Here is a 22,133-nt window from a genome sequence, read left to right on the forward strand (position 1 = left end):
TAGAGAAGGGAACGGATACCCATTCCAGTATTCTTGCCTGGAAAATTACATGGACAGAGGAGCCTGTAGGCTATAGTCCATGAAATTGCAGAGTTGGACATGACTGAATAACTAACACTTTCATCTCACTTCACTTTCTAATCAGACCAAGAGCTACTCAGAGACACATGTTTATACTTTTCTATATTGCTATGGATACTGTATACCTAATGTTTGTTGATAGTTTAGAAAATAAATTCCTATTATGCCACTGTTGTGTGACAGTTCTCCAGGAATATGACACTTTCACAATTTTAAAACTTTGTCAGGTAGAGGAATTTAGCAAAGTCAAAAGAGATTAGGGGAAAAATCTGATAAAAACAGATGTCAGTAGAGTATGCTAATGGGAAAAATCAACGTAAGCTTCATAATTTACAATGTCTGGAGAAAAACATGCAGATACTTAAGAAAAATGTTATATTACAGACAACTCACAAGTGGTCTTTAAAGAAACCTATTTTGGACTTACACTTGAATTTCAATAGAATTGCTCTGAATTGCTACTTTATTGATAAGTGAAAACAGATTCTTTTATGACTTAAGTTATAAAAGCTTACAGTTTATCAGTTCCCTCTCCACCCTGCAATTACCTTCAGGAAGAGATTGGCCATAGGTTCTATTTTATGAGTTTTATAGGGGCACGTTCACCGTAGTTTACATACTATGAATTCCTGGAAAATTCTATAGATTAGAGAAAATAAAGTGCTTCTTTGGATCAAAGACATTTCACTTGAACTCATGTATTTATCTATAAACAAGCTGCCTCTGAAAGTATGTTAAAATGTGAAAGACGTATTTTATATAAATATATATATAAAGTATATTAAGCTAATATGTGATAATGCAATATGTAGCAATCTCGTGAACTCAGAGTGAGATAAACAATGATAATAATCTAACAACAAAAACAACTCAAAATGTTGTAGAATTAATATCATATAAACCATAATCATATAATCCAAAAGAGGCTCAGAAAAAAGTTTAATTTGTATGTATATTTATTAACAAGTGTACTGTTAAGGGCAAGCAACACTGCAAATAGATATATTTTCAGAATAGGAAAATACTCTAAAACACAGTAAAGTTAACCACTGATAAAAAATCATGTAACGAAAGTTTATCAATCAAACCCTTAGAAAACCTAGAGGGAGTTTAACTGCGGAATAAATGAACAGCTTTTTAAATTGGTCTTACAACAATGAAGAATAACGAATCAACATTTAAATTTTCAATCAAGCTAGGATATTTTAATTCTTAATAATTAATGCAACACTTAGACAGATGGCAAAAGTGTTCTATACCTGGTATAATTCTTATGAGACAGCCTGGAGTTTGTTTCAACTCATGGTAGATGTGCATACTTCTATGAAAACATAAGCTGTAATTTTATAAACTGACAAAAAATCCCTCTGTTAAAAGAAAAGTGGTTCTCATTAATGGAGGTTGTGAGATCACTGAATAAAATTTTAAAAAAGAAACAGTATTAGCATTACATGTTTGGAATGTATGAACAGAAGTTTTGGGCTTCCCTGGTGGCTCAGACAGTAAACAATCTGCCTGCAATACATGAGACCTGGGCTAGATCCCTAGGTCGGGAAGATCACCTGGAGAAGATCCTCCAGTATTCTTGCCTGGAGAATCTCATGGACAGAGAAGCCTGGTGGGCTATAGTCCATGGGGTCGCAAAGAGTTGGATATCACTGAACGACTAGACTAACACTTTCACTTCTTAGTAGAAACTTTACAAAAATGATTGACTACAATAGGCCATACTGATGTTATTTGAATTTTATCTTACCTGTTTTCACTGGAAGAGATTCAAAAACAGTTTTCCTCAAATCACTAAAAATTCTTTGTATGTTCAACATGGTTTACCATGTTTTAATTCCACCAGAAAATAGGAAAAGCTACGGGAACTGCTGTGCATATGACTGTACATTGAAGGGCAGGTAGGTTTTAACCATGTTTCTTGTGTAATAACTTACAATAAGAAAAGACCACACATGTGGGTGGAAGACTTCCTTATGCTAGTTGCTATTTCTCTTTGGTTTGCAAATAAGTCTTTTATTTAAAGTAACTATGGGACTCAAGCCTATGCTGATTTAACTATTAACTAACTTTTACACCTGCCTTTCAGGGTTCGGACAATGACCTCTGATTAATCTGAGTTTGATATTATCCTTAACTTGCTGTAGGCTATAAGCAGGTGCAGCAACTAGCTCTTAAAGTGGCACAATCTAATTATTTTCACATAAACTAATATTAGGGTTTCCCAGGTGGTTCAGTAGTAAAGAATCTGCCTGCCAATGCAGGATGCTCGGGTTTGAGCTGAGATCAGGAAGATCTGGAGAAGGAAATGGTAACCCACTCAAGTATTCTTGCCTGGGAAATTCCATGGACAGAGGAGTCTGGCAGGGCTCCAGTCCACCGGGTTGCAAAAGAGTTGGACATGACTTGGCGACTAAACAACAGCAAAAATCTTAATATTATGATTGTATCATGTCTTATTTGCTTTTCCTATAATAGTAACATACCTGAGTGAATACCATTCAGGCCAAAAATCAGTGAAAAGAAAGCCACATGTTTATGCATCAAATCTGAGATAAGATATTCGGTATAAAGAAAATACAAGAAAATCTGTAGTATGTGAACAGGCAAAACAGACTACCTATACAAAGGGATAACTATCATACTGATATTTACTGTCTCCCCCAAGCTACTAAATGACCGAAGGCAAAAGATGATCAGTTTCCAAGTGTTTTGAAGGGAAAAGGACTAAAATCCCTGGCAAGCTGTCTTGTGCAAAGACAAATGAGAGATATTTTAAAATATGCAGATTGAGGTAATATAACTTTCAATTTATATTTCTTGAAAAAAAAAAAACTTGAAAATATACTCCTGGATATGAACAAAATGCAGAACTCTGAATGCAAAAAAAAAAAAAATAGTGAAGAAGCGAGGTTTGATTCTTCTTGGTGGAGGAGGTCATGCCATATGGGGACATTCTGTTTTACTCTGTATCAAAGACACCTCCAAACACAGATACGGTATTACGTGTGTCAAAAAGAAAAAAAAAATCTAAGTAAGTTAAAATTCATGTAATAAGTGGAAAAAAGGAAACGAGTAAATTGAGTGAGAAAGAATATACAACCAAGGGACAAAAGGGGTTTTATTCTTAGGCTAACCTGTATTCACTTAATATAGGTGCATCCCACTTACAGTGCATCCCACTACAGGGTTACAGGATCAAGCTATTCTCTGTAACCACATATTTACAGAAAGGTTCATTCCAACTTGAAACATTAAGAAACATATTTTTCTCCTTCATGGAGGCCTGAGAAAGTCTTGTTTCCTTCCCCTGCTGAACAGTCGTACCTAGCATCTAGCACCCTCTTAGACCCCAGCCATTTCACGGTAGTACTTGGATGAAGAGAAAACGTAGAAAGGTTGGCTAGAAACTGGTGGCGAGGTATGAAACCAAAGGTCATTCAGAGCCTCAGCCTTTCTGAAATCCTAGCCCACTCCCCCTTTATTTTTTTCCCCAGGCCCAAGGAGTATCTCTCCTTTTCAGCCAGTATTGGCTGAAAAGTTTGAACTTACATGTATCATGTATCGCATTTTGTTAAATTTTTAGACAGACTTTTTCTTATTTCTTTTATCTCTAAATATTTTCTTCTCTTAAACCCTTTAGGGAAAATAAGGGCACACTGATACAAAGGATGGAAATTAGGTAAAATTATATTTCTATGAAAATTAGACTTTACCTACCCTGGGGCCCAGAAGAGATTGGGTAATGAACAGTGTTGTGATTCTGCTTAGCAGTTATGGAGAAAGGGTCAAGAGTAACTTTGGTGAGGCAGCAAGCTGCGGGACTGTGGCCAAGAGGAGAAAGCTTAATTTGCCGAAGAGAGACAGAAGGAGAAGAACTCAGAAAGAGATGTCAGAAAGGAAGACTGGCTCAAATCGAACCTGGAGAATTAATGAGTGTTTGGAGAGTAGTCTGTATAAATGAAGTATTTTCAAACTTATCGACTACACAGAATATATATGTGATTAATATATTAGGAGCCACTATTTAATAATCCAACTGGGTGAACGTAACCAAAGACCAACAATATCTAAACCATTATGCATTTGATTTTGTTCCTAATTCACTGTTGTCATTTTGAGATTAGGGCATTACTGCAAATGGTACTATCATTATTTCTCAGGATTTTGTGAATATTTGGTTCTATTATCATTTAATTAACATGGGACTCTGCCATCAGCCTACAGGGTGAGACAAAAACACCTTCCAGGTTGCACTTTTCTGAGTTCCCAAATGTATAAAACACCCAGAAATGTAAACAAGGTGCTGCAGAAAAGCCTACAGGAATAAAATAAATTTCAAAAGTATATAACCAAATGAGTAAATTATTCAAATAGCTTAAAATAATAATTTTCTATAATTGCTAGCCTTTCTTTTTTTTTTAGTCCATGACCCATTTTAATCTTTAAATTCAAACAACAGACTGTGTCCTAAATATGCCAGCATCACGGTAGGTACTGGCTACTTTCACAAAGTTCATTCCACATTATTCATCCCATACATCCCAGTATACTCTGGGTATAGTTTTATTAAATGTACTTCAGTTTGGTAGAATCAGCTCTGGTGTCAGCACCTTTCATCCCAAACTGACGATGTATCTAGAAATATGGCTAAAACATCATTTTCTTACTCCCAAAATGTTAAATGCAAGGGGAAAAAGCAGCATTATTTGATACAACGATTTGGTGACTCTAGTTCTTGCTGCCGCCATCTTTTTTTTGCCTACTGTGAGCCCTTCTCAACCCATTTCCTTGCTCCTACTGGAGAAAGTGGTTTTGAGAACTTTGCTGCCATAGTCTTCTATTTTTAATATTAATGAATAAAATTTACATAATGTAATGGCTACTCTTTTAGCATACTCACTAAAGGATAAGTGGAACACACTTTGCTCATGTACTTTTCATGATTATGCTGATGATTAATTCCTCAAATACCAGTCTTTTCTGAAGTGCTACACATTAAGTTACCAAACATGCTGAATCAATCATATGGATTTATTACAAACAGAAAATGGAATCAATTTGCCTGTGAGAAAAATATTGATTATCAATAAAATTTAAATACAGCTTAATACTTTCTTATTTTCTCAAAAATGGTATTTTAGTAAAGCTTTCCTCACAATAGGAAATGCTGAATTGTGTGGAGTACTTGAAAGATTTATTATATAGAAAGTATAAGAAAAAAAAAGAAAGTATAAGAAACAATAATATGTTTAGTAAGAGATATACCCTAGTCTATTTTATATGAATCTCTGAAGTGGGAACCAGCAACTGAAGTATATTTCATACATACAAATACTATGTACAGAGATTAAAAGGGAAATTTAATTGTCTTCCTTCAATACTATCTTCTATAATTATTTTTAATATAGTAAATAGACACCATAATTATTAAATGTCTTTTGTTGTCTGGTCATAACAGAAGAGGGGTAAAAGACTAGATTTCACTTCTATAGTAATAAAGCACAGTAATCTACAGGAGAAATGAAGCATAATGGCCTACTTTCACTATTACAAAACATTCACTATAAAAATCATGATGCTAGTGCACAAAATAATGCTCATTTTCACAAGGATATAAATCAGTCTGCATAAAGATGTTAAGTACTTTATCAAAAGTATAAAGCTTCTTAAATTAAAAACCATTCTATTCATAACACTAATATAAACAAGTACTTATAAAATTGAATAAAATTGATAGAGCATCTTACTTTCCTGTATCTTAGAAAAAATTGGTAGTTTTTCTTCATTAAGGCTAATTTTTAAAGAGATATAACTCTTGGCAAAAGGTAGGTTACAAGAGTTTTCTACAATGACACTTTGTGTCACTACAACCAGTATCATTTTGTGCCTTCTTAACAGTTTCAGCAATGTAGAAATAGATTGCCTTACCGTTGGTGCTGTGTCTACATGGTGGTTACAAGGCTTTCTTTCTATGCTCATAATCCCTGTGAAATGAAAAGACTGTGAATATTTGCTTATTATACCTAAACATTTTATTTTAAAAACATTTGTGTCAGCAAGACATAACTCCTACAGCTTACAAAGAAAAAACCTCATTTGGATGGCAGAATCCTTTAAAGAATTCTTTGGTCAAAAACAGTTGGAGAGTTTAGTTAACTAAGAGACCTGACTTAAGGTGAGCAAAGCCAATTTTCCCATTCAACTGTCATACAGCAATAGTACAAGATGTGTTCTTACTCTGTTCTCAGCTCAAAATTATACCATTATCTTCCTTTACTGTATTTCTTAGATAAAAGTTTTGCTTCTGTCTTGAGGTCATCAAGTTTTAATAGAGAAATATGAAAAGTCTATGAAAAGAATCACTTCCTTATTTTCTCAAAAAGAATAAATAAATCTATTCAAATTTCCCTTTGATCATCTGACTTCCTACTATGATAGTCAGCTATTTATTCAATCACCACAGAGGTACGTGAAGAAAAAAAGGTCCCCTCATTCTCTTCTTTAAAATGACAATATAGACGGCTAACCTTGAGAAAAATCATTTTTCATGCATAGATTTATCTTTTTGTTCCCACTATCCTCTATCACCTTCCTTTGTAATAAACATCTTCTAAGGATGTAACACACTGCATCTCATCTGTAAAAATACTGGTTCAAAGTGAAGGTCAAGTTTAAAATGAAGACAGGTGTGGCTCTCATTTACTTTTCAATTTCTGTCAGTTAGCAAACCAACATGTGAGGAGTTTAATAGTTTGTTTAAATAATGCTAAAAGTTGTCAAGGAGGGCAGGTTAGAAGTGAGAATTGCAAAGTATTGTCAATAGCAAATAGCACAATTTCTAGCTGAAACAAAACACTAGGTACTCTCATCTGTAGGCCTTTAACTCATTTTTCTTAAAGGACAATAAATAAGTGAGATGAACACAAAGAAATCGCTTTTGATCACTTTTGCAAGAGTATGTTCAAAATGAACAAAGTGATTTAAATGTGATTTTAAAAATAATTTGTTTCATTTTAAAAAATGTTCTTAATATCTACTGTTAGCCAGTGAAGTATAAACTACTATACTCTCTTTATTCACTCAACTAATATTTATTACAGTTTTAAGTGGCTATTTGGTACTCTGTGATAAAAGATAAAGTATAACAGGGAGCTCAGCTCAGTGTTCTGTGATGACCTAGAGGGGTAGAATGGGAGGGTGGGAGTGAGGGGATATATGAATACATATGGCTAATTCAAGATGTTGTACAGCAGAAACTAACGTGACATTGTAAAGCAATTATGTTCCAATTTTTAAAAAACGATATAAAAATAAAAAAGATAAGATTATAAAGGACAAATTATGATTTCTGACCTTAAGAGTCTAGTAAAACAGGTGTCCTTCTTTGAAGAAATACTAGATAGCAAATTAACAGCTCTGTCTTAAATGTATTAATAATAACTATGTCTTTAAAGTAATTTTGATGGAACGACATTTTTATTTATAGATAACACTGGCCTTGAATAAACAATTAAAAAACCCAAGTAAAGCATATTTTTGAAAATATTCAAATAATGCTGACTCTTACTGTAGACTTTAATGACACTGAAGTATACAGAACAAATGGTGAAATCCTCGTCTCTCCAGCTCCCACATTCTCACAATCCTCTCTAGCTGCAACCACTAAGAACAGTCTGGCACGACACTCTGGCTTTTAAATGAGAGTGGTCATGCCACAGGGTTCAGGAATTAGCATCATCTTACATATGTGTTCTCACTACTATAATCTGACTGCCATAAAACTGGCCTCGGCTGATTACTGATTTTAAACTTCTTATCCAATTAGAAAGTAATTTCAAAGTGATGGAAAAAATAAAAAAACTAAACTCCCCTAAAATCTACATCCTTAGCTTATGAAAGGACAAAGAAAACAATGCGTATTTTACAGTTTCAACTTCAGGAAAACTGTGTTGAAAACTAGAATTTTAAAATGGATTATCTATAGACATAAGCTTAGTTTTAAATTCGGATTGCCTATGAAAATTATATCATTTAGAAATAAATCATACATGTTTGTTCAAGTTTTCAACAGAGAATATACAGAAAGGAATAAGCTTAAGGAAAAACAATCCCAAATAGTTTATTTTAAGTAAAATTTACCTAAAATATCTATATTTATATTTTATTTCACTTTCATCTGATCATACATTCCAGATGTTTCTGTGAAAGTATTTCTTGGGTGGAATTAACATTTAAATTAGCAGACCTTGAATAAAATAGACTGCCCTCCACAATGTGACTTGGCTTCATCAAGCCAGCTGAAGGCCTGAAGAAAAAGACTGACTACTTTCACTAGGGTGTGTCTAAGTGTGTCTTTGTTATAATCAATCTTTTTGGGGACTTGATAAGCCCTTTAATCTGCAGAATCTTATCGTCCCTCTGCTCTGGGAAACTTTATTTTATTTAATTCTTCACCTCATTTTATTTTTACCTTCTTAATTTTTATCTTTTGAAAATCGTTCCACTTAATCTTCTAGGTGAGCATCTTCTTTTTCACTTTGTTTAATGCTTTTAAAATCTGAAATCATGTTTAGTTCCTTTCCAGAGGCCTACAAAGACTAAGGCACAAGGAATGGCACAACCTGGACATATCTCAGAGGATGAAGTTTATTTTCTGGGATCTCACAGCCCGTGGATCAGGCAGTGGGGTGGGATGGGAGGACTGCATCCTCCGGTGCTGAGCAAAGACCTGTGCACAGAAAAAAGGCCTCTTCTCAAGATGTGGGCAGAAAATGGGATTTCCAGGGTTCACTGAGGTCTTTCAGCCAGCAGAAGCTATAAATACTCTGTTGTTGTTCTGTCATTAAGTTGTGCCTGACTCTTTGTGACCCCATGGACTGCAGCACCCCAGGCTTCTCTATCCTTCACTGTCTTCTGGAGATTGCTCAAATTCATGTCCATTGAGTTGGTGATGCCATCGAACTATCTCATCCTCTGTTGCCCCCCTTTTCTCTGGGTAACTGGCTATTCTGTCAGTTTAATGTTGGTTGTGCACTTAGGGTCTGGCAGATCCTATGGACCACAATGGTCCTCAAAGGGGGCGAAATATACCAAGGGCTCCATCCACCTGGAAGAATCTGCTTCCAGGGCCAACTCCTGGGAGACGGCTGAATCTGCCATTGATGAGCCTTGAGAGGAGAAGCTTACTCCTGTGCTTCAGTAAAGCAGCAACAGTGGCACAGGTTCCCTTTCATTATTATGCTACCACTCAGACATCCAGCAGTACAGGTGGGACCACAGTCATGAGCCTGCAGAGATAACTAACTCTGATAAGAAGTTTTAGTAACTTAGATCATGGCATCCAGTTCCATCACTTCATGGCAAATATATCGGGAAACAGTGGAAACAGTGGCTGACTTTATTTTTTGGGGGGCTCCAAAATCACTGCAGATGGTGACTGCAGCCATGAAATTAAAAGACACTTCCTCCTTGGAAGAAAAGTTATGACCAACCTAGACAGTATATTAAAAAGCAGAGACATTACTTTGCCAAGAAAGGTCTGTTAGTCAAGACTATGGTTTTTCCAGTAGTCATGTACGGATGTGAGAGTTGGACTATAAAGAAAGCTGAGTGCTGAAGAATTGAGACTTTTGAACTGTGGTGTTGGAGAAGATTCTTGAGAGTCTCTTGGACTGCAAGGAGATTCAACCAGTCCATCCTAAAGGAAATCAGTCCTGAATATTCATTGGAAGGACTAATGTTGAAGCTGAAATGCTAATCTAATACTTTGGCTACCTGATGCAAAGAAATGACTCATTTGAAAAGACCCTGATGCTGGGAAAGATTGAAGGCAGGAGGAAAAGGGGATGACAGAGCATCGATGAGATGGTTGGATGGCATTACCAACTCAATGGACATGAGTTTGAGTAAACTCTGGGAGTTGGTGATGGACAAGGAGGCCTGGCGTGCTGCAGTCCATGGGGTCACAAAGAGATGGACATCACTGAATGACTGAACTGAACTGAAAGTCGCTCAGTCATGTCCGACTCTTTGCAACTCCATGGACTAAACAGTCCACGGAATTCTCCAGGCCAGATTACTGGAATGGGTAGCCTTTCCCTTCTCCAAGGGATCTTCCTGATCCAGGGATTGAACCCAGTTCTCCCACATTGCAGATGGATTCTTTACCAGCTGAGCCACCACGGAAGGCCAAGAATACTGCAGTGGGTCGCCTATCCCTTCTCCAGCAGATCTTCCTGACCCAGGAATTGAACCAGGGTCTCCTGCATTGCAGGCGGATTCTTCACTAGCTGATCTACCAGGCAAGCAGCAAATAACACTACACAACTGGTGAAAGTAAAAGTCTCTCAGTCGGTCATCTGAGCAACTCTTTGCGACCCCATGGCCTGCCTGTAGCTTTCCAGGCTCCTCTGTCTGTGGAATTCTTCAGTCAAGAATACTGGAGTGGGTAGCCATTTCCTTCTCCAGAGGATCTTCTCAATCCAGGGGTTGAATCATGGTCTCCTGCCTTGCAGGCAGATTCTTTACCGTCTGAACCACCAGGGATGTCAACTAATAGTGCCACTGATAACAATGGGAAACTTAGAGAATCCCTTAAATTAAAAAAAACAAACAAAGCTTGACAACTATTCAGAATTTTAACAAGGCAATGGTTTTTCCCGTGGTCATGTATGGATGTGAGAGTTGGACTGTGAAGAAAGCTGATCGCCGAAGAATCGATGCTTTTGAACTGTAGTGTTGGAGAAGACTCTTGAGAGTCCCTTATGCTGCAAGGAGATCCAACCAGTCCATTCTGAAGGAGATCAATCCTCGGTGTTCATTGGAAGGACTGATGCTAGGGCTGAAACTCCAATACTTTGGCCACCTCATGCGACGAGTTGACTCACTGGAAAAGACTCTGATGCTGGGAAAGGTTGGGGGCGGGAGGAGAAGGGGACGACAGAGAATGAGATGGCTGGATGGCATCACCGACTCTGTGGACATGAGTTTGAGTGCACTCCGGGAGTTGGTGATGGACAGGGAGGCCTGGCATGCTGTGATTCATGGGGTCGCGGAGAGTCGGACACGACTGAGCGACTGAACTGAACTGAACTGAACTAATAAACTACAAAGATAACCCCATTTTAAAGTGAAGAAACATCTGCTTTCAGAGAGCAAATCTGAAGGTAGGGTACAAAAACAAGGAGCAGCAAAACAATTGCTGAAACCCAGCTTTTTATGTCACACACCCTCCAGATCCATTTGTGTGTTTGTCTAGACCCTGTGGTCAGGATCTGATTTAATTCATTTTTGTATCCATTGGGCCTGGTCCAACTGCTTGAAACATAGAAGGTCCTCAAGAGTTAACTCAAACGTTAACCGAATGAATTAAGCTATGCCACTGGCTTCAAATCCTACAATGCAGTGTTAACTGTGTACATTAGTCATCAGAATGTTTGAATTAATGTTCTAGGACTCTTTTTAAAAAGGTTAATTAACTATTTCCTTTGGTGATGCTTCTAAACCTACTGTAAAACTGAAAAGTATCACTTAAAATTTTTCCTGATTTTCCAGACATTAATATACCCTCAACAGATAATGAAGAAATTTTATGCTTCTTGAGAGATGCTTTAGGTATTTTACTTTGTGGAAAATCAGGACATGACATTTCATACCACTCGTACTTGACTGATTCCAATAGCAGAATTATATATTCTTTAGTTTCCTTAAACTCTATCAACCTTCAAGTCAGGACCATGATCAAAGGAAATGAAGGAAAAAGATGACTGAATTTATTGCAAAAACAAAGCAGGCAGGGATAAATGTCAAATTCTTAAGTCAGAACATTATTTCCAGCAATCTTATGTATCATCACCAAATGATTATGAGCAACCCATCAAGCACAAGGTACTACACTGAGGACAGGAGAACCTCTACCCTCCCTTCTATGAAGCCTTCTAGAGTTTTTTCTTTTGGCAATGCTAGAACTATCATCCTAAATGAATTATGGAAATTGCCATTAATCTCTACACAGGGCAGAGGGAGAATTATGCTTTGATTATCTATGGCTAGGAGAAAATGAAATACAATTTATTATATTCCAGTAAAATACAGCAGTTTAAAAGGCAAAGATCTTTCTTGCCAAATTTAATATAAAGATGTCCGTATGAAAACTGCAGGCCCTTCTCAAGAACTGGAAAAGAAGTAAAACTGTTTCTCAGATGATACAATTCATGCCCAAAAAGTCCAAAAGAACCAATGCTAAAACAGTCAGTAACAGTACTAATAAAGCAGAAAGTCAGCACGATATGGAGAAGGAAATGGCAAGCCACTCCAGTACTCTTGCTTAGAAAATCCCATGGATGGAGGAGCCTGGTAGGCTGCAGTCCGTGGGGTTGCTAAGGGTCGGACATGACTGAGCGACTTCACTTTCACACATTGGAGAAGGAAATGGCAACCCACTCCAGTGTTCTTGCCTGGAGAATCCCAGGGACGGGGGAGCCTGGTGGGCTTCCGTCTATGAGGTCACACAGAGTCGAACACGACTGAAGTGACAGCAGCAGGAGCAGCACGATATAAAATTTAATATACAAAATCAATACTCTATATATTCAACCAACTAGAAGATACAATGAAAAAGAATACCCCATTTACAAGATTATCATAACAGAGAAAATACCTGAATAAATACCAAAAAAGTGAAAGTGAAGTTGCTCAGTCATGTCTGGCTCTTTGCGACCCCATGGACTATAGCCCACCAGGCTCCTCTGTCCATGGGATTCTCCAGGCAAGAATAATGGAGTGGGTTGCCATTTCCTTCTCCAGAGAAAACAGTATGAAGAAAATGTTAAAACACTTCTAAAATACATAAATGTAGTCTTAAACAAACGGAAAGACATCCCTTGTTCTAAGACAATGTAGCAGCACATGAATTTACGGTGATTTCAGTAAAATAGTTTTTACCCTAGCACTGGACAATTTGATTCTAAAATTCATACAGAATAGGGAATTCTCTGATGGTCCAGTGGTTAGGGCTCTGCATTTCCACTGCAGGGGACACAGGTTTGATCCCTGGTCAGGAACTAAGATCCTGCATGCAGAGTTGTGAGGCCAAAATGAATAAATAAAATAAAAATATAGAAGAACATGCAAGAATAGCTAGAAAAATCTGGGGGGGGGGGAAGAGCAATGATTGAAAAAAAAATACTGTCAATATATATTATAAAAAGCCTCTGTAATTAAAACAATGTGGGGATGACACATGAATAGACATGTAGACTAACAGGATATATTAAAATATTCGGGAAAAGATCCAAGCTGAAATATAGCAACACAATAGTAGGACAACCTGACATTACATGCCACCTGACATGATGTAAAAAGGCACGTCACTCACGTATTCTTGTCAAAAAAGGTATCGCCTGGATTTAATCAAGACAAAATCAAAATGGCGGACATTCTACAGGATAACTGGCTCAGGCAGATTCTTTGAAAATTTAAAATCATGAAAAACAAAGAAACAAAAAGAGTTTCTAGATAAACTGAGATTAAATGAGACTATAATGAAATAATGACCAATATAAGTGCTAATCTGGACTGGATGCTATATGAAATAGGTAAGTAAATTTAAAAAATTACTTAAGACATCTTAGGCATAATTAGGAAAATCTGAATATGAACTGTTTATTAAATGATATTACAGTACATTAGTTTTCCTAGATGTCATGATGAAACTGCTGCTGTTAAGTCATGTCAGTCGTGTCTGACTCTGTGTGACCCCATAGACTGCAGCCCACCAGGCTCCCGTCCCTGGGATTCTCCAGGCAAGAATACTGGAGTGGGTTGCCATTTCCTTCTTCAGTGCATAAGAGTGAAAAGTGAAAGTGAAGTCGCTCAGTTGTGTCCGACTCTTAGCGACCCCATGGACTGCAGCCTACCAGGCTCCTCCGTCCATGGGATTTCCCAGGCAAGAGTACTGGAGTGGGTTGCCACTGCTTTCTACGGATGATGAAACTATGGTTATTTAAAGTAATATCCTTCTTTTTGACAGATTTATGAATGAGGTTTTAAAACAGAAGATGCAAATCAAGTTTCATTTTACCTGCTTTTTCCCACCTTTCTGTGGTTTTAAAATATTTCAAAATGAAGTTTGAGAAAGGATTGTAGGCTCTTAATAGACTTTAAGTAGGCAAGCAAGTTTTCAATGGTTCTGAAAATTATAAAATATTCTTTATAAGCAGAGTAAACAGGCTTAAAATTTTTACTGAAAAAATTTCTCGGAATTATTTAAAGCAAAGAGCCAACAAAAAATCAAAATACTCACTTCGGTTTGATTACAACACCTTCCTAAAAATGAGATAAAACTTCACAATTAATGTGTGAATGTACTATATTTTACATGCTGATAGCTCCACTCAATAAATCTATGTTTATTAAAAATAATAATTTTCTGGGAAAATCACTGTCCCGTTCAGAGATATGAGTTGCTTATAATTCTCTACTGTTAGATTTTGCTCCTTTACAATTAGGAAAGAAATACATCCCAAAGGACAATTTATTAGTCTAATACATTCTGACTCTGGATCTATTCTGTAATCCAGAGAAAGACTGGCTCTTGCAATGATCAGATATTTGATATATTTGATAACCGGGCAAGTTATTTACCCACTCTATGCCTTCGCTTCCTTGTTCAGGGGAAGCTCACTGGTTGATGGGAGGATTCAACTAGCTAATTAATATAAAACATACTTCAACCTGTACCTGGCATACTGAACACTAAACATAATTGATATATATTCAGGATGACTATTTCAAGTTTAATGTTTAAAATATCCGAGCCAGAAGGAGATCAAGCTGGCAGAGTAGAAGGATGCTGAGTTCACCTCTGCCAATGAACACCTCAAAAAAACATCTACACGTGGAGTGTTCTCATTGAAAACAAGCCAGAGACTGGCGGACAGACTCATCTACACCCAAGCCTGTAGAGAAAGATCACACAAAGTCGCAGAGGAAGGGAGGAGAAGCAGTCAGGTTGGAACCTGTGCCCCAAGGAGGGGACACAGAAGAGGAGGGGAATGTCAGCGACTCAAAGATCCTCCCTGGGGAGAAAGAGGTTTGAACCATATATTGAGCACCCTACCTCTAAGGTTCAAAATCAGGAAGATGAATCCCCTTAGCGGGGTTTGAAAACCAGTGGGACTCACAGCAGGACAGTTAGAAATTGAGGCTTCACTCAAGAAGAGTATGCACATGTGTGTTTACTCCCAGAAAAAGGCAGAGGAACCCGACTGAAACCATCTAGGGCTCAGGCCAGTTTCCCACAACTGCCTCAGCGCTTGACCCAGCCCACCCCGGATGCCTGCTCCAGCCCCTCTTGCTCTGGTGCAGCTTTCAGAGATGCTCATGTTGAAGAGAGTGGTCTCTTGGGCGGGATGGTGCCGGCTTGATTCCGCCACAGCATGTGAACAGGGTGCAGGCGACCATGGCTGACACTCACAAAGGCAGCAGATGAAGCGTGGTCTGGAACTCTGATTGGTGTCCTGTGACCATCCCAGCATGTGCCCAAGCCTGGGGCAGTGGATGTCTGCTTTGGCTCCTGTTGCTCCTGCACTGCTCTTTTCTGGGGAGAAGGTGCCATTGCCAGTAGTGGGGAGAATGTACTTACAGGAACTAGAATAAGCTCAGATCTGCCCATTAGGGCTTCTGTTCCATACCCTTGGGACCCAGCCCCACTCTTGATACGGTGGTGATGCCCACTGAGCAAAGGAGAAGCCCATGCTCACATGTGACTCCAGCTCTAGCCCCAGCTTCCCACCAAGGTGACAGATGCTACTACACCCTAGGGGAAAGCACAACCCTTGCTCCTTTCAGATCCAAGTCTAACATCAAAGCCACTGGGCACAAACATAGTACATAGGATGCTTGCATACAAGAACACCTCTTCAAGACTTCAAGACTGTAATGGTTAACTGTTTCACCTAACTTCATACAGACATAGAAAGCTAAGAAAAATAAGACAGAAGTTTTTATTTCAAATGAATGAACAAGAAAAAAAACAAAAACACCTGAAAGAACAACTAATGAAACAGATAATTTACCAGAAAAAGAGTTCAAATTATTAGTAATAAGAATACTAACTGAACTTGGGAAAGAATAGATGAACAAGTGAGAATTTTAACAAAGAACCAGTCAGAACTAAAGAATACAATAACTGAAATGAAAAACATACTAGAAAGAATTAACGGCAGACAAGGTAATACAGAAGAGTGCATAAATGATCTGAAAGATAGAACAATGCAAATCATCCAATGAGAACAGCAAAAAGAAAAACAAAATTCAATAACCATTCATGATAAAAACTCTAATCAAAATTTGTGTGTGTGTGTGTGTTGGTCAGTCATGTCTGACTCTTTGCAACCCCGTGGACTGTAGCCCACCAGGCTTCTCTGTCCATGGCATTTTTCAGGCAAGAATACTGGAGCTGGTTGCCATTTCCTACTCCAAGGGATCTTTCCAGATGCAGGGATTGAACTTGCATCTCTTGTGTCTGCTGCATTGGCAGATGGATTCTTACCACTGTGCCACCTGGGAGGGAACATATTCCAATGTAAGAAAGGCCATTTATGATAAACCTACAGCTAACACTATACTCAATGGTGATGAGCTAAAAGCTTTCCCTCTAAAATCAGAAACAAGACAAGGATACCCACTCTTACTACTTCTATTTATCATTGTATCAGAAGTCTTAGGTACAGCAATCAAACAAAAAAGAAAAAACGAAAGGAAAAGAAATAAAACGCATCCAAACTGGAAGGGAAGAAGTAAAACTGTCACCATTTGCAGATGACATGATATTATAAACAGAAAATCCTAAAGTCTCAACCCAAAACTATTAGGACTAATAAATGAATTCAGTAAAGTTGCAGGATATAAGATTAACACACAGAAATTTGTTGATTTTGTATACTGTAACAATGAACTGAAGAACTGATGCTTTCAAACTGTGGTGCTAGAGAAGACTCTTGAGATTCCCTTGGAAAGAAAGGAGATCAAACCAGTTACTCTTAAAGGAAATCAACCTTGAATACTCTTTGGAAGGACTGATGCTGAAGCTGAAGCTCCACTACTTTGGCCACCTAATGTGAACAGCTGACATACTGGAAAAGACCCTGATGGGAAAGAATGAAGGCAGAAGGAGTAGAAGGTGACAGAGGATGAGATGGTTGGATGGTATCACCGATTCAAGGACATGAATTTGGGCAAACTCTGGGAATGGTGAGGGACAGGGATGCCTGGTGTGCTGCAGTCCATGAGGCTGTGAAGAGCTGGACATAACTTGGCGACTAAACAATAACAACAATGAACTATCAGAAAGAGAAAGCAAGAAAATAATGACATTTAAAATCGCATCATAATGAATAAAATACCTAGGAATAAACTTAACCAAGGAAGTAAAAGATCTACACTCTAAAAACTATAAAGCACTGATAAAGAAAACTGAAGATGATACAAAGAAATGGAAAGATACCATGGATGGACTGGAAGAACTAATAATACTATTAAAATGTCCATACTATTAAAAGCAACCTACAGACTTAAAGCTGCTGCTGCTGCTAAATCACTTCAGTCGTGTCTGACTCTGTGTGACCCCATAGATGGAAGCGGACCAGGCTCCTCCGTCCCTGGGATTCTCCAGGCAAGAACACTGGAGGGGGTTGCCATTTCCTTCTCCAATGTGTGAAAGTGAAGTCGCTCAGTCGTGTCCGACCCTTAGCGACCCCACGGACTGCAGCCTACCAGGCTCCTCCATCCATGGGATTTTCTAGGCAAGAGTACTGGAGTGGTTTGCCATTGCCTTCTCTGACTGACTTAAAGCAAGCCCCATCAAAATATCCATGACAGTTTTCACAGAACTAGAAAAGATAATCCTAAAATTTATATGGAAATACAAAAGATCCTGAAGACAAAGTAATCTTTATAAAGTTGCTGCTGCTGCTGCTAAGTCACTTCAGTCGTGTCAGACTCTGTGTCACCCCACAGACGGAAGCCCACCAGGCTCCCCCGCCCCTGGGATTCTCCAGGCAAGAACACTGGAGTGGGTTGCCATTTCCTTCTCCAATGTGTGAAAGTGAAAAGTGAAAGTGAAGTCGCTCAGTCGTGTTCGACCCTTAGCGACCCCACGGACTGCAGCCTACCAGGCTCCTCCATCCATGGGATTTTCTAGGCAAGAGTACGGGAGTGGCTTGCCATTATAAAGTTAGAGGTATCATATACCCTGATTTCAGACTATATTACAAAGCTACAATGATCAAAACAGCATGGTACTGGCACAAAAACAGACACAACATAGATCAATGGAATAGAACAGAGAGTCCAGAAGAAACCCACACACTTATGATCAATTGACCTACAACAGGCAGGTCTGGCAAAGGAGGCAAGAATAAACAATGGAGAAAAGACAGACTCTTCAGTGAGTGATACTGGGGTAACTGGACAGCTAACTGTAAAAAAATATGAAGTTAGAACATTTCTTCACACCAGATAGAAAAAAAAAAGCTCAAAATAGATGAAAAACCTAAATTAAAGACTGGAAATCATAAAACTCCTAGAAGAAAACATAGGTAGAACACTCTGACATTAATTGAAGCAAAATTTTTTCCCCCATCTTCTCCTAAGGCAAAGGATGCAAAAGCAAAAACAAATAAATAGAACCTAATTAAACTTGACTCACTGGAGAAGAGTCTGATGCTGGGAGGGATTGGGGGTGGGAGGAGACGGGGACGACAGAGAATGAGATGGCTGGATGGCATCACTGACTCGATGGACATGTGTTTGAGTGAGATCTGGGAGTTGGTGACGGACAGGGAGGCCTGGCGTGCTGTGATTCATGGGGTCGCAAAGAGTCGGACACGACTGAGCGACTGAACTGAACTGAACTGCATTAAACTTAAAGGTTTTACATAGCCAAGGAAACCCCTGACAGAATGAGAAGATTATCTACTGAACGGGAAAAAATATTTGGAAATGATATGATCAATAAATAATATACATAATAAATAAACAGCACATACAAATCAATATCAAAAAACAAATAACCTGATTTAAAAAGTGGGCAGGTGACCTGAATAGACAATTTCTCCAAAGAAGACAGAGATGCTCCATTTCACCAATCATCAGAGAAATGCAAATCAAAACTGCAATCTGATACCACCTCACACTTGTCAGAATGGCTATCATCAAAAAGACCACAAACGACAAATGTTGATGAGGATATGGAAAAGAGGGAACTCTAGTATATAGTTCGGAGAAGGAAATGGCAACCCACTCCAGTGTTGTTCTTGCCTGGAGAATCTCAGGGATGGAGGAGCCTGGTGGGCTGCCATCAATGGGATCGCACAGTCAGACACCACTGAAGCGACTTAGCAGCAGCAGCAGTACATAGTTGGTGGGAATGTAAACTGGTGCAGCCACTATAGAAAACAGTATGGAGGTTTCTCAGAAAACTAAAATTAGAACTACCATATGATCCAGCAAATCCACTCTCAGGTACATATCTGAAAAAAACAAAAACACGAATTCAAAAAGATAAACACACCCTCGTGTTTACTGCAATATTATATACACTAGCCAAGGTATGGAAGCCACCCAAATACCTATCAATAGATGAATGGATAAAGAAGATGTGGTGTATGTATGTGTGTGTAATGGAATATTACCCAGTCATAAACAAGTTAATTTTTCCAAAACATGGATGGACGTGGAGGATATTATGCTTAATAAATAAGGCAGTCAGAGAAATTCAAATACTGTATCATATCACCTAAATATGGAATCTAAAATGTAAAACAAACTAGTGAATATAAAGAAAGGAAACAGATTCACAGATATAGAGAACAAAATAGTGGTTATCAGTGAGGAGAGGGAAGAGGAGAAAGGGCAAGATAACAGACAGAGGATTAAGAAGAAGTATAAACTATGTGTAAAATTAATAAGTTATAAAGATATATTGTTGGAGAAGGAAATGGCAACCCACTCCAGTATTCTTGCCTGGAGAATTCCATAGACAGAGGACCCTGGCAGGCTATATAGTCCATGGGGTCACAAAGAGTCAGACACAAGGGAGCGACTTACACTCACACTCACTCAAAGACATATTGTATAGCACAGGGAAGATAGCCAATATTTTACAATAACTTTAAAGGGAGTATAATCTATAAAAATATTGAATGATGATGTTGCACACCTGCAACATAACATTGTAAATCAAGTATACTTCAATTTAAAAAATTCTATATTTGTCATATGTTTTCAACAGCCTTTAAATACATGTAGAACTAAGGTTTACGGCTTCCCTTGTGGCTCAGTTGGTAAAGAATCCATCTGCAATTCAGGAGAACTGGGTTCGATTCCTGGATTGTGAAGATCCCCCGGAGAACAGAAAGGCTGCCCACTCCAGTATTCTGGCCTGGAGAATTCCATGGACTACAGTCCATGGGGTCTCAAAGAGTCAGAAAAGACTGAGTAACTTTCACTTTCAAGCAATATAATTAAATATTTATAGGAAAAAGGTTGGCGATTCCAATAATGAGTTGTCAGAATTTAATGGCTTGCCTCATACAACCTGAGGCGAAAATATTGACTTTATCATGCATTTAATTAAAAATTTTTATTATTAAAAATGTATTATAAAATATACACACACATACATATATATGTGTGTACATATAGATATATGTATACACATCACATATATATGTGTGTGTATACACGCATACATACACACACACATATATATATACACACAAATAAATATAAAGCCTGCCCCTTCCTCTATCTCACTACTTGTTGGGACATTCATCATTTGGATTATTGAAATAGCTTTCTAAATCCAACTCCCTGATTTATTCCATGAACTTTCCAATGACATCCCACACTGCCTGAGAAGTGCTTAACTCAAATCAGCACGCAAAGCCATTCGGACATCCCTTCAAGTCAAAGCAAGCACTGTGCTCTCCAGGAAACACTAGGTGATTTTATTCTCACCCCACTCCTGATTTAGATGCCCTCCGACATGTCTCAGTCCCTTAGTATTCCTGCGCAATCCTCTATCACAGCATTTCCATCACTATATTTAATAAAACTTGTTTTAGTTTCTTGCCTCATACAGTTCATCTTCAATAAATGCGTGTTGAATGACTGAATACATGAATAGAGAAAATGAGAATTACAAAAACATCTTGCAGCAGAACTGGTTACAGATTCTCCACAGGTACAGGCATCCCATATTCCACATATTTTTCTAAATATTCGTCTAAAATTGAATTTTTAGTAAATGTGAATTTTAAAAGTGACTTATCCTCATTTAGCCTGGTAAAATGTTAGTATTTATTTCGTATCAGATTTTTCCCTTCTCCAGATTTTTCAGGATGCTATGGAACACCCTCTATATATTTTAAAGATTTCAGAAAGAGAATATTCTTTGAAAACTGCATTTTCATTTATTATATGGAAAAACTTCTCCAAATTCAGAAACATCAAAGGCTACAGGCCTTGAATCCACAATGTTTGGATGTCTGTACATCACAGACAGAGGGAAAGTAGCGAATATTCAAACCACAAATTAGTAGGCTTTCCTTTGTTAGTCATGGAATCAGGTAGTGAGCCACTCACCAGAAGTATGTAAACATGAATGAGTACATAAGACACTAGGAAGTAGGGTAAAAGAGGTCCATAAACTCTGAGACTAGTAAATTAATGCTTGTGAAAAAGTATAAAGCAGGCAAGGAGAAGTGAGCAGCTATATGGTGAAGAATACATCAATCAGACAATGTGACTCATGGCTTCAGTTCCACCACCAACAGTGAGTATTAATTCAGTCTTTCTGTGCTTCAGTTCCATCTCATACCTTCTGGGAAGATTTCCTGGCTATACCAGTCTCTAAGTGATTCGTGCTGCTGCTGCTGCTGCTGCTAAGTCGCTTCAGTCGTGTCCAAGTCTGTGCGACCCCATAGATGGCAGCCGACCAGGCTCCACCATCCCTGGGATTCTACAGGCAAGAAGACTGG

At 38.1% G+C, this 22,133-nt stretch overlaps 1 protein-coding gene across 11 annotated transcripts in view; it reads right to left on the bottom strand.

The window, feature by feature from the left end:
• The window catches only part of AHI1 (Abelson helper integration site 1), a 228,815-nt gene that overhangs the window by 74,032 nt on the left and 132,650 nt on the right, over positions 1 to 22,133 (bottom strand). For 9 of the 11 annotated variants that reach the window (XR_016038442.1, XR_016038443.1, XR_016038441.1 and 6 more), the window contains exon 22: positions 6,019 to 6,074. Coding sequence is in view for 7 of the 11 variants with exons in the window: in XM_088840772.1 (XP_088696898.1) it covers positions 6,019 to 6,074 (56 nt within the window). In the remaining 4 variants the exon portion in view is untranslated. Of the gene's footprint in view, positions 1 to 6,018; positions 6,075 to 16,205; positions 16,654 to 19,501; positions 19,623 to 22,133 lie in introns of those variants that run through there. The other 2 variants (XM_088840775.1, XM_088840776.1) reach the window with 2 other exon arrangements.

The sequence above is a fragment of the Moschus berezovskii genome, chromosome 10 (assembly GCF_049115385.1).
Source record: "Moschus berezovskii isolate FMDL1 chromosome 10, NW_MosBer_1.0, whole genome shotgun sequence".
Lineage (NCBI taxonomy): Eukaryota > Metazoa > Chordata > Mammalia > Artiodactyla > Moschidae > Moschus > Moschus berezovskii.